This window comes from Equus asinus, chromosome 21 (assembly GCF_041296235.1).
Source record: "Equus asinus isolate D_3611 breed Donkey chromosome 21, EquAss-T2T_v2, whole genome shotgun sequence".
Classification (NCBI taxonomy): Eukaryota; Metazoa; Chordata; class Mammalia; order Perissodactyla; family Equidae; genus Equus; species Equus asinus.
In genome coordinates this window covers 34,742,560-34,768,024 of record NC_091810.1, presented here as the reverse complement: position 1 = coordinate 34,768,024, position 25,465 = coordinate 34,742,560, and the positions used below count along the sequence as shown (strand labels likewise).

General features: G+C 42.1%; 2 protein-coding genes across 9 annotated transcripts in view; one reads left to right on the top strand and one right to left on the bottom strand.

Annotated features, from left to right (window-relative positions):
* Positions 1-19,540, top strand: part of SLC25A26 (solute carrier family 25 member 26) — a 143,601-nt gene extending 124,061 nt beyond the window's left edge. For 4 of the 6 annotated variants that reach the window (XM_014859319.3, XM_014859318.3, XM_070493337.1 and 1 more), the window contains 4 exons: positions 6,514-6,583; positions 12,784-12,848; positions 13,845-13,918; positions 18,160-18,561. In XM_014859319.3, coding sequence (XP_014714805.1) covers positions 6,514-6,583; positions 12,784-12,848; positions 13,845-13,918; positions 18,160-18,277 — 327 coding nt within the window. In that variant the 3' untranslated portion in view covers positions 18,278-18,561. Of the gene's footprint in view, positions 1-6,513; positions 6,584-12,783; positions 12,849-13,844; positions 13,919-18,159; positions 18,562-18,880 lie in introns of those variants that run through there. The other 2 variants (XR_006517870.2, XR_011496590.1) reach the window with 1 other exon arrangement.
* The window catches only part of LRIG1 (leucine rich repeats and immunoglobulin like domains 1), a 114,502-nt gene continuing 108,444 nt past the window's right edge, over positions 19,408-25,465 (bottom strand). For all 3 annotated transcript variants that reach the window (XM_014859317.3, XM_044755211.2, XM_044755212.2), the window contains 6 exons: positions 24,803-25,084; positions 23,574-23,993; positions 22,883-23,008; positions 22,114-22,260; positions 21,213-21,497; positions 19,408-21,109 (listed from right to left, as the gene is read on the bottom strand). In XM_014859317.3, coding sequence (XP_014714803.3) covers positions 20,850-21,109; positions 21,213-21,497; positions 22,114-22,260; positions 22,883-23,008; positions 23,574-23,993; positions 24,803-25,084 — 1,520 coding nt within the window. In that variant the 3' untranslated portion in view covers positions 19,408-20,849. The remainder of the gene's footprint in view (positions 21,110-21,212; positions 21,498-22,113; positions 22,261-22,882; positions 23,009-23,573; positions 23,994-24,802; positions 25,085-25,465) is intronic.

Genomic DNA, 25,465 nt, shown 5'->3' with positions numbered 1-25,465 from the left:
AAACACTTGGTCAGATGGACTTAATAGATATATAGAGTCATTCCATCTAAAACCAGCAGAATACACATTCTTTTCAAGTGCACGTGGAACATTCTCAAGATGGACCATATGTTGAGAAACAAGGCAAGCTTCAATAAATTTAAGAAGATTGAAATCATATCAAGCATCTTTTCCAACCACGATGCTATGAAACTAGAAATCAACTACAAGAAAAAGCTGGGAAAGTCACAGATATATGGAGACTAAACAGCATGCTTCAGACAATGAAGAAATCAAAGAAGAAATAAAAAAATACCTGGAGACAAATGAAAATACAACATACCAACTCTTATGGGATGCAGCAAAAGTGGTCCTAGGAGGGAAATTCATAGCAATACAGGCCCACCTCAACAAACAAGAAAAATCTCAAACAAGTAACCTTAAACTACACCTAACAGGACTAGAAAAAGAACAAACAAAGCCCAAATTAAGCAGAAGGAGAGAAATAATAAAAATTAGAGCAGAAATAAATGAAATACAGAAAAAACAGTAGAAAGGATCAATGAAACCTAGAGCTGGTTCTTTGAGAAGATAAACAAAACTGACAAACCCTTCGTCAGACTCATAAGAAAAAAGAGAAGGCTCAAATAAATACAGTTAGAAATGAAAGAGGAGAAATTACAATGGATACCGCAGAAATACAAGGGATTATGGAGATACTATGAAAAACTGAATGCCAACAAATTGGATAATCTATAAGAAATGGATAAATTCTTAGACTCATACAATCTCCCAAAACTGAATCAAGAAGTAGAGCATCTGAATAGACAATCACAAGTAAAGAGATTGAAGCAGTAATCAAAAACCTCCCAATAAACAGGATTCCAGGACCAGATGGTTTATCTGGAGAATTCTACCAAACGTTCAAAGATTTAATACCTGTCGTTTGCAAACTATTCCAAATTATTGAAGAGGATGGAATGCTTCCTTACTCATTCTGTTAGGCCAACATTACCCTGATACTACAACCAGGCAAGGACAACACAAAGAAGGAAAATTACAGGCCAATATTGCTGATGAACATAGATGCAAAGATCCTCAACAAAATATTGGCAAACCGAATACAGCAATACATTAAAAGGATCATACACCATGATCAAGTGAGATTTATACCAGGGACTCAGGAATGGTTCAACATCTGCAAATCAATCAATGTGATACACCACATTAACAAAACAAGGAGTAAAAATCACATGATTATCTTAATAGATGCAGAGAAATCATTTGACAAGATCCAGCATCCATTTATGATAAAAACTCTCAATAAAATGAGCATCGAAGGGAAGTATCTCAACATAATAAGGGCCATATATGACAAACCCACAGCCAATGTCATACTTAACGGTGAAAAACTAAAAGCCACTCCTCTGAGAACAGGAGCAAGACAAGGGTTCCCACTCTCACCACTCCTATTCATCATAGTACTGGAGGTGTTGTCCAGAGCAATTAGGTAAAAAGAAAGAAAAGGTATCCAAATGGGAAAGGAAGAGGTGAAACTCTCGCTGTTTGCAGATGACATGATCCTATATATAGGATCCACCCAATAGAAGACCCTAAAGAATCCACCAGAAAACTATTAGAAATAATCAACAACTACAGCAGGGTTGTGGGGTTCAAAATCAGCTTATAAAAATCAGTTGCATTTCTGTATACTAATAACGAACTAGCAGAAGAGATGTCAAGAATTCAATCCCGTTTATAATTGCAACAACAATAACAACAAAAAATATCTAGGAATAAATTTAACCAAAGAGGTGGAAGACCTTTACACTGAATACTATAAGACATTATTGAAAGGAGTGGAAGAAGACATAAAGAAATGGAAAGACATTTCCTGCTCATGGTTTGGAAGAATAAACATAATTAAAATGTCCATGTTCCCCAAAGCAATCTACAGATCTAATGCAATCCCAATGACATTCTTCACGAAAATAGGACAAAGAATCCTAAAATTCATATGGAACAACAAAAGACCCCAAATAACCAAAGCAATCCTGAGAAAAAAGAACAAACCTGGAGGCATCACAATCCGTGACTTCAAAATATACTGCAAAGCTGTAGTAATGAAAACAGCACGATACTGGCACAAAAACAGACAGATAGCGAACCAGAATTGAAAACCCGGAAATAAGACCATACTTCTACAAAAGCTAATCTTCAACAAAGGAACCAAGAACATACAATGGAGAAAGGAAAGTCTCTTCAATAAATGGTGTTGGGAAAACTGGACAGCCAGATGCAAAACAATGAAAGTAGACCATTATCTTACCCCATACACAAAAATTAACTCAAAGTGGATTAAAGACTTGAATGTAAGACCTGAAACCATAAAACTCCTCGAAGAAAATATAGGCAGTACACACTTTGATATTGATCTTAGCAGCATGTTTTCAAATACCGTGTCTACTCAGGCAAGGGAAACAAAAGAAAAAATAAACAAATGGGACTACATCAGACTAAAAAGCTTCTGCAAGGCAAAGGAAACCATGAACAGAATGAAAAGACAGTCCACCAACTGGGAGAAAATACTTGCAAGTCATATATTTGACAAGGAGTTAATGTCCAAAATATATAAAGAACTCATACAACTGAACAACAACGACGAAAACCCTATCAAAAAATGAGCAGAGGAACCCAAAATGCCTTTGGAGATAGCACTTTCACTGTTGGGCCTGGAGAGTCTCTGCCCCATCGGTTAAGCTGTCTAGCGCAGCGGCCACAAGATCCCTCACTAGCCATGAGCACTATGAGCCTGGGCCAGCTCCTCCTCCCTCCCATCCCCCACGTTTTCCCAGCTGGCACTGGTTTTCTGCTATCCTGCCTTATTTCCATCATGCATTCAGATGACTGGTTTTTAAAGCTTACTTTTCGTATCCTGAAAGATGTTTTAAGAAGCATTTTAAACATCGGTTATAATACAAGGAAAGATTTGGAAAGCAAGACTGGGAATATGGCTTATTTAGTGATGACTGGCTTTAGATAAGAGAGTTCTCAAACTGCATGTATTGTTCTGATGTGTCCTGAGTGTTCATGCTTTGTACCAAACTTAATAGGCAAGTATTCTTTAATGAAACTGCAACTATTGTCATAACCAACTTCCAAACAAGGGCTGCTATATCTAGGTGTTTGTCAAATTGAATTTAATCATAAGCCATGATCGTAATAATGTTAACTAAATAACTTTATGTGGCACTGCCTACTAAGGGAACTATGGCAAGGTTTGGATTCCTCCAAAATGGGAGAATTTTTCAAATATGAGAATAACCTTTATATCATGCATGTTATAACTAGGTTGTGTATTTCTCCTTGTTGATGTTTCTACCTTCAGCGTTGGATGTAGTTTAGTCACTATTGCCATAGCCAACCTATTGTTTTACAGAAACAGTCTGTTGTGGAATAATAGACATCTCCATTTTAAAAAAGCATTTTAAATGTAGTTTTGATTATTTTCCACAAGCTGCTATAATGTGAGTTATCACTTACTTCATTTATCTTAAAGACTAAACTGGTTGTCAGTTACATCTGACAGAAAAAAAAAACAGTGACTGTGTAACCAGGTTGTGGTAAAATAATCCAGGTGTCAAAAAAAGTGTTTTGCTGACTTTAATACTGATTATATTTTTAAAAGGTATTTAAGAAAATATTACTGGAATTAAAAAAAAAAAATATATATATATATATATATGAAAAAAACAATTTTCTTTGCTCTGTCTGGCTTAAAATACTACTCTGCTTAAGTATTATTTTTTAATCACAAATAAATGCATTCTAAAATCAAAGAAAAAATGAGCACAGGATATGAACAGACATATTTCCAAAGAAGATATACAGATCACCAACAGGCGCATGAAAAAAGATGTTCAGCATCACTAATTATTAGGGAAATGGAAATCAAAACTACAATGAGATATCAGCCTACACCTTTCAGAATGGCTATAATTACCAAGACAAAAAACAAGTGTTGGAGAGGACGTGGAAAAAAGGGAACCCTCATACACTGCTGGTGGGAATGCAAACTGCAAAATGGAGATTTCTCAAAAAATTAAAAATGGAAATACCATATAATCCAGCTATCCCACTACTAGATATTTATCCAAAGAACATGAAATCAACATTCAAAGAGATTTATGCATGCCTATGTTCATTGCAGCAACATTCACAATAGCCAAGACATGCAAGCAACCCAAGTGTCCTTCAACTGATGAATGGATAAAGATGTGGCGTATATATACAATGGAATACTATTCAGCCATAGAAAAAGACAAAATCGTCCCATTTTCAATAACATGGATGGACCTTGAGGGTATTATGTTAAGCAAAATAAGCCAGCAAGAGAAAGACAAACACTGCATGATTTCACTCATGTTGAAGATGAACAAAACACATGGATGAAGAGAACACTTCAGTGGTTACCAGAAGGCAAAAGGGTTGGAGGGTGGCTGAAAGGAGGAAAGGGGTAAAGAGGCACATATATATAATTAGGGATAAAAATTAGACTATTGATGGAGAGCACGAAGCAGTCTATACAGAAACTTATAAATAATAATGTACACCTGAAATTACACAATGCTATGACTTCATAAAATTATGACTTCAATAAAATAATTGGAAGATGATCTAAATGTAAAACCTGAAAACATAAAAGTTATAGAAGAAAACATAGGAGAAAAATCTTTATGGCCTGAGTTAGGCAAAGATTTCTTAGATATCACCAAAAGCATGATCCTTAAAAGGATAATTTGGTATTCAACAAAATTAAATACTTCTGTTCTTTGATAGACATTGTTAAGAGAATGAAAAGACAAGCCACAGACTGGGAGAAAATATTTTCAAATGAGTTGTATCTAGAATATATAAAGAAGTCTCAAAACTCAATAATAAAGTAAACAGAGAACTTAATAGAAGTATGCAAAACGTTTGAATAGATACTTCACCCAAGAAGATCTATGGATGGCAAAGTACATGAAAACGTGCTAAACATCATTAGTAATTGGGGAAATAGAAATTAAACCACATTGACATATCACTATAGACATATTAGAATGGTTAAAAATAAAAAATACAATACCAAGTGTTGGGAAGGATGTGGAGAAACAGGAACTGGTGAGAAGGTAAAATGGTACAACCACTTTGGGAAACAGTTTTGTTAGTTTCATAAAAAGTTGAACATCTACCTTTCATGTCGTTCAGACATTTCAATCCTAGGTATTTCCACAAGAGAAATAAAGGTGTGTATCCATATAAAGACTTGTATCCAAATGTTTATAGCAGCTTTATTTGTAATAGCCCCAAATTGGAAAAATCCCAAATATCCATCAACAAATGAATACATGAACAGATTATGATATATCTACATGATGGAATATCACTTACCAGTTAAAAAGGAGTGAAGTATTGAGACGGTAATGTGGATGAATCACACAAAAATTCTGAAGCAAAGAATCCAAGTTAAAAAAAAATCAATGTATGATTAGATTTATGTAAAATTCTGGAAAAAGCAAACTAATCTACAGTGACAGATCAGATTGTTTAGAGGGTGATGAGGAAGGGCAGCAAAGAGGGGTGACAAAGGGACACAACAAGCTTTTTGGAGTGAGGGATATATTCACTTTCTTAATTGTGGTGGTGATTTCATGTGTATTTGTGTGTATCAAAATTTAACAAGTTATATACTTTAAATCTGTGTAGTTTATTAGACATCACTTATACCTCAGTAAAGCTAAAAAACTTGCAGGCTGTGCTGTTAGAAAGCCTGGGTAAAAGTGGATAATAACAGGACCCAACTCTTAGGGTTGTTGTGAGGGCTGTGGGGTTTCATATATGTTCAGAGCTTAGACCGAGGCCCGACTCATAAAACTTTTCACCATTTGATGTGACTGTATCTTGTCTTCTAATAGAGCGTAAACTCTCAGCTGTCAAGGCATAGTGTCTGTGCCATCATTTTGCCTGGTTTGAAACTCGGCATGAGTATTAGCTTATTACGTGGACAGTACAAAAAGTGTTTTGGCAAATTTTAAATTGATAAGTAACAGAATTAGCATCCTCCAAATGCACAGCAAGGATAAAGATTGAAAAAAGAACTGAAGAATTTGGTGTACACTAATTTGCTCTGGACTAATTTGTAAATTATGGTATTTATGTTTAGAATTATATGGGAAATATTTAAAATGTTCCGTTGTCTTAACGATATATCTTTATCTATACACATAACACAAATGTGTGTATATGTGTGTGTACATCATACATTTTCTCTGACAGTCGTCTCCCCTGAGCACTCTGATGTAGCTATCACCCTTGTTTCTTTGACTTATTTTCGAATGCAGTTAAGTCCTTGGGAAATCACTTACGTCATCAGTGTGGAATGCCACCAAAATAGCTTCTCACTTAAGTTCCCATCCCCAGAGCTAACCCACAGCAGGTTCCGAGAAATTCCAATATTTAATAACTTGTATTTTTCTTTCTCCTTAAACACAGGCCCTCTGGTCCTGGAGGCAGGATCATGTGGTGGATTCTTGGCAGTCAGCAGTCTGTGGAGCTTTTGCAGGTGCAAAGGATTATATTATACTGGGAAAGACCAAAGAGGGGGAGAAAAATGTGAAAATATTAACTATGCGAAAACAACATTCTTTAGAAATTCCAGATTGTTTAGATGAAGAGAGTTCCACAAGTTGTTTAAGAAAAGAAAGTGTCTTAGGGGGAAAAAAACCTGCTAAAAAGGTCTGCTTGAAAGACAACCAATTTGTTTTTGACAAATTTTTCTTCTTCTTTTTATCTTTATTAAAGCCTTCACTCAGGCCTTTGGATTATCTTAAAGATGATTTATAAAGTCCTCTGTGGGAAGAGACTTGCTGTGGGTGTGGGGCTAACCATGCAGCTGTCTGCCTTGAGCAGTTCTTGGGGCTTGAAGTGAGCTCTGCAGAAGGCAATGATTCACGGTTCGTGTGACATGTTTGACAGCGCTGTAGATTAACTAGTGTCAGGAGAGCAGAGGCTGCTCCACGGCTTACCGAAGGCTACACTGCTCTGTGTGGAAAATATGGTGTTCTGAACATCTGGGCATTTTCTAGACATTAAACCCAGAGCAAAGTGACAATGTGCAATATGGTGTTATCCATCACTAAGTCATATGAATTTTCCAGTGAGGTTTTAATGAGAACTCAGATGCTTTAAGGAATTTAATAAGTGATAGGTTTAATAGTCTAAGAAATACATTTTGTTGTTGCAAATAAAGGTAAATTAGAGTTACAGTTGAAATAAATTGAAGTGGAGATTTGCCAGAAAATTGTAAACGGCTAGTGTAGATGTGAAGCCAATAAATTGACAGATCTGTAGGCTTAGGATGTCAACTTTATTAGGAAATAATTCTTTTCCAATTTGTTTAATGGTAGTTGGATTGGGTTTTTTGTTGTGGTGAATAGGAAAACAGAAAATATACATTTTATAGGATTCTTTATTAATAATTGGACCCAATTGACTAGTAGAATTGGTAATCAAAAATAAGAATCTTGCCTCTAGACATGAAGCCAGCTCAGATTGATTATGACAGGTAATTGTTTCCAAATGACACATAGTTATTAGCTGTGTTAAATGAGTAGGTGGTCTTGATTCACTTTCCAGAGGTCAGGAGTCTTTACTCCCCAGTCCCTAAGAGAAATGTGAGTTTTTGTGACTCCCTCCTGGGCCCTGGGGACAAAATGAGCATTATGGACATTTAGTCATCCTGGATAAGGAAGGCCACTTCTTAAAGTTAACGATACCATAAAATTCCATGTGTTGAAGTAAGAAGCACATCTTCACCGGTCCCATTCATTGTGTAGCTCATTCAAAGATTTGCTTGCAAATGCATCATTTCTGTTACGTTAATTTGCATTCATTACAGTTTCTTTTTCCAAATAATGCTTTGTCATAGGTACTAGACACTTAGATTAGTCAGAAGGGGGAAAGACAGAAACTCGTTGAGCCGTCTGTTGTAGGGTAGGATCCTGTGGGCCAGGCCTTTTCCGTTGAGAAGGCTCACTTGAGGATGCAGCAACACAGCACTGTGCTTCAGGGACAGCCGGGGAAGCTGGGCTGCAGAGCAGGCGGGGGTTTGCCCGGAGCCGCTCGTCAAGCACAGGCCGAGCTGTCTGGCTTACAAAGTCGTCGGGTCTCTGTTCTGCCCCCAGCTAAGGACTGAGACTTTGGGGCCTTCCTGAGCACCAGTTTCCTTACCTGTAACGTAGAAGCAATGCTATGCTAAGGGATTATTTCAGGGATGGGTGAGATAATGTCTGCATTAGTCCTTTGTAAGCTATAAAAGTGAACAGATGTAAGGAATTATTACTAGTTAAATAGAAGCAACCAACACCCAGAAAATGAAAAGCTAGTATCAGCACAATTCATATTCTCAATTGCCTTGAAAGAATAATTTCATATTAATAAATTTACTGTACATAATCCTCTTCTCTAATAGCATATAGATTTAAAAACTCTTCTGATACAGTCATCTTAGTTTTTCAGCTGAGATTCTGATAAGTGAAGGAGTTTGTCAAAGGTCTGCAAAAAATCCATTGTCAGTACGTCTACATATATTTAACAAAAGACAAACTAAATACCTTTTTCGTTTTTATCCCTTTTGTTTTGAAATTTTGGTTGATACAAACGATTCTGAGGAACAAGTTTACTATTTTAAAACCTTTCTGAAAGATAAACATCATTTGAAAATATTCCAAATTGTGAAAAAGTGATATTCTGTAAGAGTTTGTTGCAACACTGTGCATTACACAGCATAGAGAAGTGAGTGATGACTTGCCGTCTTGGGCAGCCCCTTTAAGATCTGCCACGCTCACCCACAGCACTTGCTGCACTTTCAGACTCTTTAGCCTTATACGGCCATAGAGGCAGTGATGAAACTTGCCCTTACATCAGAAATCAGCTTTCTCGTCCTGGGTGCTTTTCCAGGTTTAAACTAGTTTAAATCATGGTAGATGAGCCACTCTCTGTGCCATCCTCGGCACTTTTCTGTGCCCATGCTTGTTTTATAAACTACTTGGCATAGATATCCAAAAATGTCCCTTGAGATTGGAGGTGTTGATAGCTTGTCATGCTCTGAAATTCCCTTGGCTTCTGGTCAGGGGTTAAACTAGGAAAAAAAAAGGACTTTGCCAGCTTCCTCATTTCAAGTTAACTTCTAAACATGAAACCATCATTCAGTCTAAGTAATTATGACATTTGCTACTGGAGTGGTATTTGCTGTTCTAGTGTTCTTTGATCAGTTTCTTGGAACACCTACTTACATTCTCTAAGAGAGAAGGAAAGGGACAGAGAGAGAGATCTCCCCGTGGCTTGAAATTCTAAAATAGGGTGAAGGATTATCTGGGTAACAAATGAGAAGGTCTGCCTCAATCTGTAAAACACATTTGCTGTTTGTTGTGGTGGTGGTTGTTGAAGCCAACCAAGTCTGGACACTCGTTTGGAGATCACAAAGATCTCTGTTCTTCTTGCTCCCAGGCTAATCAGGGGCGGGGAGGCTCTGGAGGGTTGACAAATGGCAGCACTGCCCACTGCTGCCCCCACCACATTTGCCGCTGCTGCTTGGAGATGACAGCTCCAGACCTCTTGTAGGAAGGTGGTCCCTTTGTCTGGAGAGGGTGAAGGACCTGCGTTTGTTCTTTAAGGACATGTGAGATGCTGTTTCATTGTAAAAGTCTGGTCTCCCCTGAATCTGGTCCTTGAAAGTACTTAGCCTAACATTCAGTAAAAGCCTAACTCTAGTGGAGCCCATAGAAAATTGTTTCACGTGTGATTTGAGCACTAAAGCAGCCTACGGTTGCGGTACCAAGTAATTATTTCCTGTCTAATATGTTAGCATGTTCCTTGTATTTATTACCAGTGGTTTATAGTTCCCTTAAGTAAAATGTAGAAAATAACTACCTTTTAACTGAAATTACAGGTCCCCTGCCCGTCTCCATTATGGCCAGTTACTCTATTACACGGTCTTCACAAGTCCTCCTTGCAGCCTCATAGAAACATTGTGAGGACTGCGACCCAAAGCGGTCTTTGATATTTGAAGACACTCTAATTGATTTATTAATAACTTTCATAAAAATACAGTTCCATCATGGTAGTAAAATTAGGACCTATTTAAGCATATGTGTTTTTGTCTTTAACTTTTCTTTATATTAATTCATGAAACAGAAATCTCTCAGAGAATATTGGCAGGCATCCACAGTAAAGGAATGGTGAACTTTTGCTAATGGCCAAAATAAGTTTGATTTTACAGTATCCAAATTTATTAGAAGACAGATACTTTTCAACATAGGTGACTCATAAAAGCTTGAGTGGTCAGACAGGGGACGGATGATGTCCTTGTCAACTCTTCAGTCTTTTTAGTTGGTTTAGGGTGAACATTTTCAAATAAGAAAATGGTGTATGCACTTCTGAGTTTCTATAGTTGGACAAATTTTAATCTCTTATCTTGTATCAAAGCCATTATATAGTGAAAGATCACTGCTTTTGGAGCCAAGATACATGTGACTTTGAGTCCCAGCTCCATATCATCTGTGTGGCCTGGGCAAGTTGTAAAATGGAATAGTAATAACTATGCAAATGAGATAAAATAATTAATCAATGAAAGTACCCACGTGCCAGATAGAGTAACAGAAAATATCATTAGCTCCCTTTTAGAGGACAAGTTGAAATCTTCAGTTTGTAAAAACTATAGACACTTGTCCAGGGCACCCAGTCAGCATTTTTGACAGCCTACTGTGTGTGCTGGGCTAGAAACATGAAGGAAATTGCACATTATCTTTGCCTGTCTGGAAAAGAGCTAATTTCTTGGAGCAGTAGCGTGGACCAGGCAGCATTCCAGACACTTTGCATAGACTCATTTAATCCCTGTGTCATAGTGCTATCTGCATTTTACTGATAAAACCTGAGGCCGTTAGAAGACCTGGTGGCCAAGGGCTCGGGTTCTAGAGTCAGACAGACAAGTTCATGTCTCAGCTTTCCACTAAGTAAAACCTTCTACGAGTTACTTCACCTTTCTGAGCTTCACTTTCCCCACTGGTAGCATAGGGTAGTAAGAGGATCTTTCTCAGAGGGTCCTTTAACTAGAGAACAAGTAATTTACTTGAGGCCAGTCAACTAGTAGAGCAGGGATTTAAGCCTGGGTTTTTTTAATTCTGAAGAATGGTTTTTTCAGGCTGGGCCCTGTGAACCCTTACAGTCAGTGAGGGAAACTAAAAGACCATAAGATTTTGGGTGGGGAGTTTGGGGTAGTTACGTTCCTTGCCCGCCTTTTCTTAGGATTTTTTTTTTAATGGGTGCAAAGCCTTCCTGGACCCCTTTCTATAATTAAAAGAATATTCATCCTTTAGGGCAGAATTTGTGGTTAAAAGAAATCCAAAGAATAGGATTTCAGGACTGGGTCCACAAATTTTTTAAATACCCAAAGTTTAGCAAGTCTCTGAATTTCAGGCAACATTTGAATCTGGAAGAACACGTTTCACGTATTCATAACACAAAAGTGACTAGAACAAGGGCCTCTAATATCCATGTTATTGATACTGTTTAGCCCCAAGGTATGTGTCACTCGTGGGTAATAAAAAATGGAACATAAAAGCAGAAATGGTTACATCTTTGAAAAAGTCAGCATCATAAGAAATGTTAGCACATGGAGGAGGTTCGGTGTAGTGATCTTATTTCAGCAACATATTTAGAAAGATATTTGGCAGGGATCAAATGACCTTCTTGTCCACACGCCACTAAACTTAGAGGGAGAGGGGTGCTATTTCTGGAGCATCCCTCACGCACATCTGCTCTGCTCAGCCCTTGTAAAACTGCCCATCCTCGCTCATGGAAGCTGAATCTTTGGAAGGCCCTTTTGGGTTTATTATTACTATCTCCTTAGGGCCTCTTGGAGTTTAAAATATATCTTTGTATCATATTAAATAAAATATTGATGCCATATACTGTGCTTTTCTGTTAAAAAAAAATAGTCCTCCTATTCCTCTGTCTGTAGATATAGACCCCTTGAAAATGTGTGGATTTTAAAAAAATCAGTTTGGCAGTCACGGTATTTAAGTAAAGAGGACATGAGAGAGAAGGTAGGAAGCAAGCCGTAAGGAAGAAAGCCTGTTGAATCAAGACTGACTCTAACAAGATGCAGGAGGGAGCTTAGAAATGCTGTTACTCTACCTGGCCTGTTATCAGAAGCCTGGAAATACAGAAAGCTTTACTCTTTTAACTTGAAGAATCCAGCTATTTATACCAAAGATCCCTTCAGTGATACACATGTTTCTGCTTGCCCCTTTTGCCTCAGAAAAGAAACAATAGAAGCATTTGGGAGCTGGATTAAAGACCAGTGGCCCATAGGAGGTGTGGGCCCTCTGAGATGCATTGGGAGCAGTGCGGCTCATATAGAGAGTGGGGTCTGACCGTAGACATACACCCACGTACACACACAGGTTTGTTTGTTGCTTCATGTAAGAGCAAGATATATTGTGAGGCCTTGTTTTTTTCACCTGAGTGTATAAAACATTTTCTTGTCACTGCTTTTATATGCAGTTAGACATCACTACCAAAGCAATGGAGCATGTGGATAAGGATTTTGCATTGTGTATCCTATGTTTGAATCAGTCAGGTGGACATAATGATAAGTGATTTTGGCAGAGTTATGAGGAATTATACAATAAACTTTATAAATTACCATGTAAGACAGTAAACAGTACCTCACTTGTGTGTTGGGTATTTTCATTTACACAGGTGGATTCGCAGCTGTAGTCACCACGCCTTTGGATGTGGCAAAAACAAGAATCATGTTGGCAAAGGTAAGTGGTAAAATAATGCAACGTAGACACAACAGATGCTTGTATCTATCTGTTAGCACAAGGGCGCATATGTATATAAAGTGGAGAACAGTGGTATACACTTCCTGTAATGGCGGCCTTATGCTGCCTGTTGAACCACTGATGAAACAGACATTGACCAAACAATAGCCACAGTAATCGCTGTGCCCAGTGTCTGTATAGCATTTTACCTTTTCAAAAGCATTTTCACCTACGTTACGTAAGCAAATAGGGCTGATAGGGCCTCTGCCTGGTGATACTGTTTTCACATAACCTTTATTTGTACTGGTGACAGACCTGAGGCTCAGAGTCGAGTTGCTTCACGCCCCGCAGCAGGTGAGCTAGAGGCTCTGCCCCTGGGCATGCGTGGCCTAAACTGGCTGAGTTAGGACAGTTGTCAGAATTGTCTAAAAAATTTCATGAGAAAGAAAAAACTGCTTTAAAAAAAGCTAGACCGAGACTTCAGGGAATGCCATGCACGTAATATATCTAGACCAAAACAATAAAAAGTAAAACGTCATACCCTTGTGGAAAAGTGGAACAAATAAGGGCAGAATTCTCGTATGTATGTTGGCAGGGCCAAACCTAAGCATGTCAGTCGTGTTTTAAATTGAACATAGTCCTCTTTAATGTGTTTATTAGAAGGCTACCTAGGTAAGTTTCATTATTTCCCATCCTTTTCAGACCAATTAATATTGCTTTCAGTCTTTTTCGTGTTAAATAGTTGTACATGAATTATCTGGGTGAACTCTGCTCATAGTTTGATAATGAGAGCAATAACCTAGAAAAAGTACTTCCTGGGTGCGGTGAGTTTCTGGGCTGGAGAGGCTCCTGATTCCCGAGAAACTCCCCAGGCTGTTTGAAACCGTGTCCTAGATGAAGGTGGTAAGGAGCCATGCAATGGAGGATATGTGAGAGCCAGCCGTGAGTTGGGGAGTTTCAGAAGGTAATGGCTTTCTCTTCTGTCTTTTCCTGCAGGCTGGTTCCGTCACGGCTAGTGGGAATGTCCTCTCTGCCCTGCACGGGGTCTGGCAGACACAAGGGCTGGCAGGGTAAGGACAGGCATGCTCGACTGCCTCTCCATTGGCTCTTCCTCCTCTATCCTCATGTTAAAAAGATACCTTTCCTTCCTTCTGCGTAGGGGGTCTCTTTATTTATACTGTACAAAACATCTTATTTGATGCTGCTGTGTGAGATAATATCGCACAGTCAGGTTGATGCAGTGTTCTAGCCAGGTGATTCTTAGCCTGTCCATCTTAATGTTAGATGCCTGACGTGTGTGGTGCCTCCCAGATTCTAGGGTGCAGCGTTGGTAAAACTGGTCCAGCTGTGAAATGTGGGAATGCAAGTGAGCAAGGGTAACATAGTTAGAAGAAAGCATTTGTGGTTTGGGGTACTTTTAACTGTTAGTAGTAACATATTGCTTTCAACGTACCATAATGCGTGAAATCCACAGTTCTGTGTTATCAGCTAAGTGCCTCAAACTTTCAGCCTCATTTTTCTTCAGCTAAAATGCTCTCTCTTCAAAATGTTATTTTAACATGGTTTTTACAACATAAACTTGTAAAATTATCTAAATCTTGGGATCTGTACAGATATGAGAAATTAGGATTTTCTCCTAGGACGACTCGACCAGGTATTTTCCTGAGGGAGCAAAGAAGCTGCCTCCTTTCATGCGGGTCGGGAGTGCGCCTCATGGCAGGGTTTGGCTGGCGTGAACAGCAGAGCTGCGGCAGAGACCCCTCCTCACCGCAGTGCTGTGCTGCTCATTTATTCGATCGTAGCGTTGGCTACACTCAGCAGGTTTTATTTCAGCTCGTTGATGGCGTGGGGAACGGGAAACAGGTTGCTCAGGCTCCAGGGAAGCCTTTCGCGGGAGAATCGCCCCATCCTCTGTTCACAGTTTCCAACTTTGAAAAGAATGTTGGATGGTTTTGTTGAGCGTGACAACTCTGATGGATTGACACTGGTTGCCTGAAGGACTAAGATTTTGAGACAAGGCCTAGGTCCACCAGAAAGGACTAACTGAGCGTGGGAACGGCAGGGTGGTGGCTTGCACGCCATGAGTCGGCCCTCTATGGCTAATGTATTGTGAGGAAATAAGAATCTGGTTGCTCATAGCTGAGCACATTGATTTCAAAGCCAACTCCACACTGAGCACAGAAATGATGAGAGGAAAATGAGCTCTGCCGCAGCTGATTGAGTAGCAGGTGAAAGATTCTTAGTGTTTCGGGTAGTGACTAGGCCACACACAGACGGTGCATGCAGTCACTGTTTTAGATCATGGAGTCAAACTGCCGAATTTCATTATCTTATTTGTTTCACTAGAGTTCACATTAGATTCTACGGCAGCTTTTGGTCAAACCTCTGCTTTTGACCTTAGCTCTGTGGAGCCGGTGTCAAGCTGGACCCATCTGCCTCTCTTGAGAAAGTGGTGATGTGTGGGGATGGCACAGTCTTCAAAACCGTGGCGACCGAAAGCTTGTAGAGAAGGAATTTCCCTGAGTAGATGATTGAAACGAACTCTTCCCTGTTGCAGTTGCGTGTAGTTGATGCTACCTAGCTAGGCAGTGCCAGAATTATAGGCGGGGGGGGTATCATAAAAATGCCAAGGGCCTATCTGTCCCCACTGTCAGCCCTGAAAAGGTAATTTGGATTTTTGCTTATCTTCTGGAAGCTTCTTAAGTCTTGGGCTCTCATTAGTATGCACAGTGTGGTCCTTAGCAGAGTATTGCAGGCAGCCAAGCTTATCACTTAGGAAATGACAGTGTTTGTTAGCTTCCTATTAATGTGATAAAAGGCAACAAATAATTTGATAAGAGAACGGTAACAAAAAGCAACCAAACAGAAAACCCCCTGCAAATGTGGGTCCTAGGCATCCTCAGCCCTGAGGGGTCTCGGCCTGCTTCCTCTGCCCGGTTTCCATGCGGAGAGCCCGCTGGCTCCTTCGCCACCCCTGAGCACCCCTGCCGAGTCGACTGAGTATTCCACTTGCCTGGCAGATGCGGTCTCCTCACCTTGCAGCGGACTGGTGCTGTGGACCCTTGGTCTCTCTGTGTTGGTTAACACACAGGAAGACCTCGTCCTGGCACATATTTGGAATATGTGCTCTAGGGCAAACTGGTTTCTCCGAAATAACAATACCACACGTTCATTCAGCCTAGTAGCCAGAGAGCAGATGGGAAGCCTGCTTATCCTGCATTCCTCCTTCCTACCTTCCTTCTCTTGATCCACTGGCTTTGGTTTTTCTTGACTGTGGCCTGTGTGTAGTAACTGCTGCTGTCGTGCGGGCACCCCCTTGGTGCCCAGTCCTGTGCCAAATGCTTTACGTTTGTTATCGCATTTGATCTGTGGTCACTAGAACACAGCCCTGCTCTACTCAAGTCTGCCTCCGAGTTTGGTTGGGGCGCTCACTGTACAAATTACTCTCCTTTAAGGCTGTAATTATGTTAATAGATTCAATTGTCATCTAGTGAAACCATAAAGTGCTTCCATCTGCCTCTTGCCAGGAGCAGCTGAGCTTATTAGCAGCAAAAGCTGAACAAGACACTGGCTGTAGACATAAGTCAGTGAGGGAGGGAGAATTTTGTGGCACATGTGGTCTTCCACAGCTCGGCTTCTGCTGACCTCTCTGCTAGCCCCCTTCCCTGGGTGGGGCAGGGGCAGGGAGATTAATCTGTTTTTCAGGCCAGGACACAGTGGCCTCAAAGCAGTACTTTGTGAGTTTCTGTCCTCACCAACCACATCATGTAAAAGCAATTTGCATGATGCTGAGCTGAACAACTTTTTTCCTGCAAGTGTATTTTTGTCTTCTATAGAATTTTCATGGTTATTTCTAGACAAGAAAAAGAGGTTCTAATTTTGTGTAGTATCTTACTGATTTAAATCCTTAGCTAACTAAATTAAGGGCCCCCTAAAACTACTCTAAAGTCTGTTTTCCAGAGAAGTGCTGAATGCTACATACGAAAGGGAGGCAAGTTGACCTCTCCCAATAAGTTACGCAGAGAGCAAGCAGCCAGGGCGCGGTGAACTGGGCCGCAGGCATTTCCTTCCTGTCCAGTTTCTTGGTGAGCCGCCATTTAGCTTGTCGTGGAGGTTTCTCCTATACCTTGGGGGTACACACACTACTATTGGCATAACCTGACCATTTCCGCTTTTCTCCCCTAGACGTGATCCGAAGTCTTTTCACTAGTAAATCCACTCACTATGATTTTGTAATTTTGTTTTTCTGCTTACAAAGTTCAACTATTACAGAAATATAGGCAGGGAATGTCTCCTGTATTCCTACCCTCCAGAGAAAGTTTAGGACACATTGCTGCCATATCTGTCAAACATGCAGTGATATTCCACAGGTGGCTTTGGGACCTCTCTTTCCAGAACCTACTTTGTGTATGATCTGTGTTGGTACCTATGGACTACCTCATTCTCATCGGCTGCAGAGACTCCCCTGTGTCTGTGCACTGTACAGCTGCTCCTGGCAAACTTATGCCACCAGACAGGGATTCTTGGCAGTTTCTCTCTTACGAGCAATGCCATGATGAACATCTGTGAATACCTGTGCATAGTTGTGGGAGCGTTTTTAAAGCATGCATTTACTTTGCATTTCTTAGATTCTTTCAAAGTTGCCGTTTTGATGGTGACTGGCCTTCTGTAGTGCTTGGTGACCCAACCCGCAAGGAGGTGCTGCTCCCTTCCCAGCTGGAGCCCATTGGCCTTTCTTGTCCTTCATTAGAGGAGGAAAAACCCAGGGAATCCATGGAGATTTGGTTTCCCATTGTGGCATCACATTTGTTGTCTAAGGACAAAGTGCAGCTGAGTCTCTGGGAGGACCAGCTGAGTCGTCCAAAAATCTCTAAACACCCAGGGACCACCGTAGATGTCTGCGGGGCTGTGCTCTGCAGCCTTGCCTAGGAGTCAGCCCGTTGACTCCTTTATGAAAAGGTCAATTTCATCATCTCTAAAAGACAAAATGTCTAAAAGTCTGAAAGAGAACTGTTGTGGGGACAGAGTGACTCCTGACTAATTAGTTGACTTCACTGTGAGTGCGCACAAGTAAGCTGTTTGGTATTTCGGCACGTTAGCCAACAAACAGCTGTGCTCAAACTTCAGCAAGTTCCTTGGGAATGTAATTTAGTGCCATTCTAAAAGGAAAACACACACACATTTTAAGTGCTGTGTGGGGTTTAATGAGCATGGGGTGTTGAGTTGAGCAAGCTGTGGGTGTTGGAATTTAACTTTTTTTACACACACACAATTTTTTAAAATCTCTCTTCCTGCTTCCCCCCCACCCCAGATTGTTTGCAGGTGTTTTCCCTCGAATGGCAGCAATCAGTCTGGGAGGTTTCATCTTTCTTGGTGGTTATGACCAGACTCGCAGCCTGCTGCTCAGACTCGGCAGAGAGAGCCCGTGAATCAGACGCCCCACGTCCGTTTCTGTCAAGAAAGGGTACTGCTGTGGGAACTCTCTGCCTTCCGGTGAGCAGCTGTTCGGCCATCTGAACAACAAAACTCAGTGCTAAAATCCAATTTTGCTACGATTACAACACTGAGAATGCGTCTTTCATGCTACAGGCTGGCTGGAATGACGTCATCAGCCTCTTTGCCAGAAAGTTATGAAAGAGAGAAAATGACATCCACAGCAGTACTTTGAACAGTTTTCTCAGAGCCCATTAATAAATGAGTTTGGTAACGCTGAGTCCAGGCCCTTCAGAACTTTTATTTGATCTGGTATCTGATCTTTCATTTCCTGCCACCTGATAGTGGATTCGGCAGAGGCAGATATGGTTATAATTGTAAAAGAATGGCTAGACTGGGCAAAGGAAGGAGAGGCAGGGAAAAAGTTACAGATGTGGGGTGCGTTTCTCCCTGGGTTGATTCCTATTGTGTAAGCTTATAGCTTTGTTTAAAGAGAATGAACTACAGGTGCACAGCAGGCATTCTTGTTGGGGAACCAGGCTGCTGCTGTTAATTACCTTCAGATTTCACCTATAAAAAACAACTGTATTGTTTTACAGGGAAGTGTCCAGCGGCCCATGTGGTGTGTGAAAGCAAGCAAGCAGTTGCAGCTCAAGTGACTAGGCGGGCCCAGCTGGCCTCGGGCAGGAGGGCACAGGGGTCCTCTGAGGAAGCTGAGCCAGAGTGCACTCTTCTCGGTTTCAGACTGGAAGGGCGGGCCTGGGCCGCCTTTGGAAAAAGTGGTGTTCTTTTCATTCCTAATCAGTAAGGTCTGTAGGCTGGAGTTTTAAGCTCAACATTGGGAACAGAAGGGATGGAATGGGGCAGGTCACCATTGTAGAGCCTGACAAATCAGTTCCAGGTGTTAGAAAACTAACTTCAGAGAAAAATCTCAGGCATCTAGTGGTGTCATGTCTTCCCTGAAGCAATAGTATATATAATTCTGCTTTGGCTAAATTTTTTTTCCTTTTTGGGAAAAAAGGTAATTAAAGGATGACTGCATTTGTAAGGGAATCGAATCTCTGGAATTAAATGGGCTGAAGCAATGCTGGTTAATGCAGGGAGAAGAATGACCCCAGACACACACTTAACATTTTATAAATGAACCTTTATTAAAGACACTTCAATGCCATTTGTTAGACACTTCAATATTTTACATGTTTTTCAATGTACATTGTACCAAAGTTTCTATAAATAAATAACTTTGTACATAAAAGTAATACTTCCTCTTTCACATTGCCTCTCAGAAGCAGCAAATTCACATATTTTGTGGAAGTAACAATCAGTTAACTGTTGAGGACAAAATTCTAAATAATGTGCTTACCTTTCAGAACAGTGATGAGATTTGACAGTAAAATTTAACATAGGTAACCATTTTGTCAATACTCACCTTCAGCTTTTTAGCTAAAGGAACTTGCTTTCTGAGATTTTAAGGACCTTATTTGTTTCAATGTAATTTTTCCTGAAATACACATTGGCACTCACAAGATGGTTAGCTGCAGGTCTCAAAAGTGCAAATATACCCAGAACCCAGGTCAAGGGCTAAGAAATCTTGTACAGTCCAAGCCTGGGTCCCTCTGCCAGGGAAGGACATGGACAGGCCTGCTCCGGATCCTCAGTAGAGATAAGCTAGCCCTGAAAAGCAAGGACTCGATCCTTTTTCTCCCCCAAGGCCAATGTAATATTAGTAATATTGGCAGAACTAAAACATCACTATTGAAAAATCCACAGGTACCAACACCAGCAGCCTGTATCTTATTAAAAAGCCTCAAGTGACTCTCGAATGATACATGAATCATAGAAGGAAGAAAGGCAGTGCTTAATTGTTCGGACCAACTGCTTACGGTGGATTAACAACGCGCATTCTGCTTGTTAAAGAAAGCACTTACACCGACGAGAAAAAGTCCTTCACTGCAGAGGTGCCTGACGTGCACCTCTAGGCTCCACAGGGAGGTTCGCTGCAAGAGCATCCACACACAAGCAGTACTGACGTGAGTTACTTCCAATGCCAACGACATCTCTGACTGTAAAGCATCCAAGGGGTCTGTCCTACCAAGTGCAATACGAATCCAAGGACTTTCCATCCTTCCCACCCCCCAGAAACTCCTAGGAACAAATGTGGTTTCAGCTTCTGTAAATTCCATCCATGCATTAAGGCACCAGAACTATCCCCCCTTCCAAAATTAAACAGCAACCTGATATGAAAAATAATATTGTCAAAACTGTACGATTTTTTCTGTTAACCATGCACTAAAGATTAAAATAGCCTCTGTAAAAGATATATAATAATATATATGCAATCTCTGAAAACTCTTATGTACAATGGTATCAAATACTTTTCTGCCTTTTGTACACAATAGCCTCTTGCATTTCTGTGCTTCAGCTGTAAGTCCTTTAAACTGCTGGTACTCCACATGGAAGTTAAAACTATGTACAAATCAGTGACGCTTGAACCCAAGCTTCCTCACAGCCTCTCCTACCTCTCTTTCCTGTAGAGATTGACACGACAAGAGCTGAGGTAGACAAAGCCTAGATTTTCGGTGCAAACAGCAGTGGCACGCTCCGTTTCCCGGGGAGCTGTCCTGTCAGTGGTGTGGACTCAGGACTGGAGTCACATGCTTTTGGGAAGTGTCCGTTGGAAAGAAGCAAGTGCTGGCCCTCACTGGGGACAGGAGGAAAGGCTGAGGAGGCTTCTGTGAGCTCAGGACTGCCTGGAGTTAACGTAGAGGAAGGCTGGAGGTCTATGGTGTCTGGCTCACACAGCCTTGCTAAAGTCCAAGAGGAGGCCCCTAGGAGAAAGGAGAGGGCACGTCAGACCCTCCAGCCTGGCAGTTTATGTTCTCCCTCCATCCCCACCTTCCGCTGGTGACTCAGGAGACAGTGAAAAGTTACCTTTCCCATCTAGAGGTGCCCCTGGCTTTTTCTTCAAGGATGTCAGCATTCTATCGTGGTTACTGGGGTAGAGGGACCCCCTGCAGTTGGTGTGGGACCCATCAATGGTCCCACTGTTCAGCTGATGTGGAGAATGTTCTCGGTCACTCCGACTGGGCTCCTGGCTGCTTAGTGTACCTGGCTGTGTACTGTCTCTGGACACAGGCTGAGGACAGAAGGCTTGTTCCTTGGAGTAACTGTCCATCTCAGTGTTGCAGTCACCGCATACAGCCGGACCACTGGGCTCTGCGGGGCAGAGCGAGACACGGATTAGAACCATTGCCCTCCCCACGTAAAGAACAGGCTGTTTAACTCCCCTGCTGTGAGGCCAGAGCTTTGCTTACATCAGCTCTGTAAAAACTCTCCTCTCCTTCACGTATGTTCACAGAACAAGGACCGGGCAAATACGAAGCTATTGATGAAGACTGGGTCTTCCATGTTGAGATGTTTCAGATTAATTTCTTAATCAGAGACTGCAGCCATACTACTGTGACCGCAGAAGAAACATCCCATGTGATCCCATTTGAAAGAGGAACTATGCAGTGTCAAGAGTCTTCTGAACAATCAGAAATTTAGCCTCAAAATAGCCCTGGTGAAAAGGCACTTTTGTTTGGGCCTCATCCTTTATTTAAGTTGCTTATAAATCTAGAAAATTCATGCTCAGGCTCACCATACATACCATAGACACCCTATTCTGGAATTAAAAGAGAGGCAGGCCAGAGCTTCCTGTTTCTATATTGAATATGAAATTGTGGGATAGTCTTACACCTATAATGTGTCTCCCCCTTTCATTTAATGAGTAAGTCAACCCAAATTTTTATTTCAAAAATGAAATACTTTTCCTGATGGAAGTATCTCATACCCATCTTCTGTGGACCACGCATCCCATCGGCTTTCTCCATCACTTTCCATGGCTCCTTATTATAGCCGACACAGAGCTTTGGCGGCCTACACGTAATGCCATGAGCATCCACCTCTGGAAAGAGGCTGGCATCTCTCGGGCAAATACCTGCAATAGATTCCCACCCAGTTAGAAACGCTGGGCTCACCAGCTCACAGTAAGCCTTATGAAAAGAAAGGGCAAAGCCCCTGGGACAGAGTCATTCTTTCAAATGCTCTTTACAGTGGTGGCTTATTGGGCAAGGAACATTTTCTAATACTGCCTTCCCCAGGGGCAGGCCTCTGAGCATTCAGAGCCATGTTAATGAACAGTTCTTTGTAAGGGTAAACTTGTCCCAAACAAGGATACAGTCTCCCCCTCTGAAGTAGCTCTCCCTTGGGAGAGCTTTCCAGTATGACAGCCTGGAACACAGCAGACCTGGGCACTTCCCCTATTGAAGGAATGGATTAGTTTCAGGCCCTCTAACGTCCTCTGCAGCTCTTATGTTAGGCAATCGTACCTTTCCCTGACGAGGAAACACTAAGCCCAGTAGGGCCTGGGGGACGGGGATTGTAAACCTTGCAGAACTTGCAGAGGCTAGGTCCAGAAACACCCAGGAGAAGGCTTGAGTCACGCAGCCTTCTAGTTTAACCAACGTGCTCAATGTACTGCCATGCCCCTGCCCTGGGACGGGGCTGGAGGCCACCTCCAGCTCATGGGGACACAGTCGCATTAGGCATTGAGGCCTTACCATTGCTCTCAATGTGCCCATTGGCCTGATGGCCACCCTCAGTCCTGACCACAGTTTCCTGTCGGTCAGAAAGGGTCCCCTGAGAAGAAAGGTAGCTCGGAACATCCGGTGGCACGATGGTTTCATCTGCAAGGAGACAGGACAATCAAATACCAGGGGTCCCAGTCCTTTGAGACACATGTTCACTGTCAGGCCCAGACACAGCAGCTGTCAAGGTCGTGCAGAGAGATAGCATGGGGTCTGCGCACTGGAGAGGCCTGCCCAGAACCCGCTTAGTCTTACTCTACACCCAGGTGTAAAAAATGTAGCAATCTGATGTCTTGAGTCCATTAAAGATAGAGAACAGCAATGGGAAGGGACATAACCTAACTGAAGCATGGCCCTGTGAGGTCACTGCACCAACAATCCACCACGTGGCCACAAAGCACGTGCCATAGATGCCTCAGAAAACTGCAGAGTTCATAATGTACCTATATTTGAGAGTATTTGCATTTAACGTTACATTTCTGGAAGTTAGAATGGTGCCAGTGAGACTAAAGCCTCAGCTATCCAGAATGACTCCATATTCCCAAAGGGTCTAGAGTTCTGAATATAATGAAATTCTTTAAAAAGCCTCTGGACCTGGTTTCCTTCACAAACGTCACTGCTATTCTCCTCCCCTGCAAATAAACTCAACCAGCAGTGGCCTAACCTGTGTTAGTGACACTGTACTCCTCACTCTTCTTCCTGGTCTGGTAGATGATGCACACCCACACCAGGGACGTCAGGACAATACTGCACACCACGGCGATGGTGAAGATGCCCACGGTGGTCCCGTCCTTCCTGCAGCCAGGGGTAGGCAAGATGCTCAGCTGGCTGTGAGCTCGCTCTGTGCCCAGGGCGTTGGACATCTCGCAAGTATATCGCCCTGCGTCCTCTGCCACCACGTTCTGAACAACGAGCAGCTGGTTGCCGGGGGTAAAGTGGTGCCGCTCCGTGAGACTCAGAGGGTGGTCCCCCTTGAGCCAGGTGATGCGGGGTGGGGGGCTCCCGGTCGCTTTGCACTGGAGAGCCACCGTTTCTCCCACAGATACCACACGGTCTTCCAAGGGAACCACCAAGGACGGGGTTTCTGCAAGAAGTCAGGAGAGATCTTACAGTTATTCTGTGGGCCTCAGTGGCTGTAGATCTCCCTTGTCTTCTGGACAAAGGAAAAGTCGACACATCAATGAAATGCCATATGGGATCTTTCATCAGAATGGCAAGCTTTTCAGAAAACCTAACACAATGACTAAAGCATTCCCTTTCTGGGGGGTGGCTTCAAAAAGGAGAATGAGCTAACAACTTCTGGCCACAGAATCCCCTGCTGTTCCCAAACTGTCATGTTACAGGCCTGTGTCTCTATTCTTCACCAAGACCACACTCGTCCTGCCCAAATCAGAGGGCAGTACTTATCTAGAGTGTTAGACCTAAGCCCTATGAAGACTCTTGTAATTCACTGGCTATTTTTCTCTTTTTAAAGAGATGGAACCACTTGTTCAAGAAAATCTTAGAACAGGGCCAGCCCAATTGCATAGTGGTTAAGTTCGTGTACTCTGCTTAGGCAGCCCAGGGTTCAGAGGTTCAGGTCCTGGGTGCGGACCTAGCACTGCTCATCAAGCCACGCTGTGGGGGCGTTCCACATGAGGCAGAGGAAGATTGGCACAGATGTTAGCTCAGAGACAATCTTCCTCACAAAAAAAGAAGAAAACTCTTAGAAAGCAGCCCAAAATTTTAAACAAAGTAGAAACAGCCCACCATACTCCACCCCAGGCTCCACAGAGCAGTCTGAGAAGCTTGCCTCTAGGTACGTATAATATTTTAAGAGAATCTCTCTCTCTCTTTCATACATAAACACACACACACAGACATATATATATACTCAGTGGATAAGAGTCAAACCTAAGACAGTCAGGGTGGCGTTAGCTGAAATGGAGCCGGCCAAGTTCTGGGCGGTACAGCTATAAACCCCCATGTCATCTATTTTCACATCAGTGATGAAAAACACATCGTCGTCTGGCATGACATGCATGCGTCGCTCACGAGCAGCAGGGAAATCTGTGCCTCCATCCTTCTGCCAGGCAATCTGGGGGTTAGGGTGGCCAGTGGCAGCACATTCGAGGCGGGCCATGGTGCCAGTTCGGATGGCGATGTCATGGGGCATTTTGGTGAATGATGGCAACACTGCAAAATATATACATATAGAGTCAAGTTTTTGTAAAGCTAGATGCAAAAAGGCTGGGAAGATCCTCTGGCAAACAGACCTCCCCCACCATGTCTGGGTGTCATTTCACCCCCCAACACCCTTCATGCCAATGTCTGCTGAGAACCACTACTGCCACCTTTCAATCAGGAGCAGTTGGCCTCCTAGGGGTGCCTAGCTTCTCGTTGCCACAGGTGGAGCATTTCCAAGAACAAGTCTCTCTTGTTCTTCAACCCAAGCTGGCTATAACCCCCTCAAACATAAAGGTTTTATGAAACATTTCCCCTACTATGCCTTATATGGTCATCATTCTATACAGGGATACTCCATAAATGCTAGGGCCTGATGCTTGCCTGCCTTAA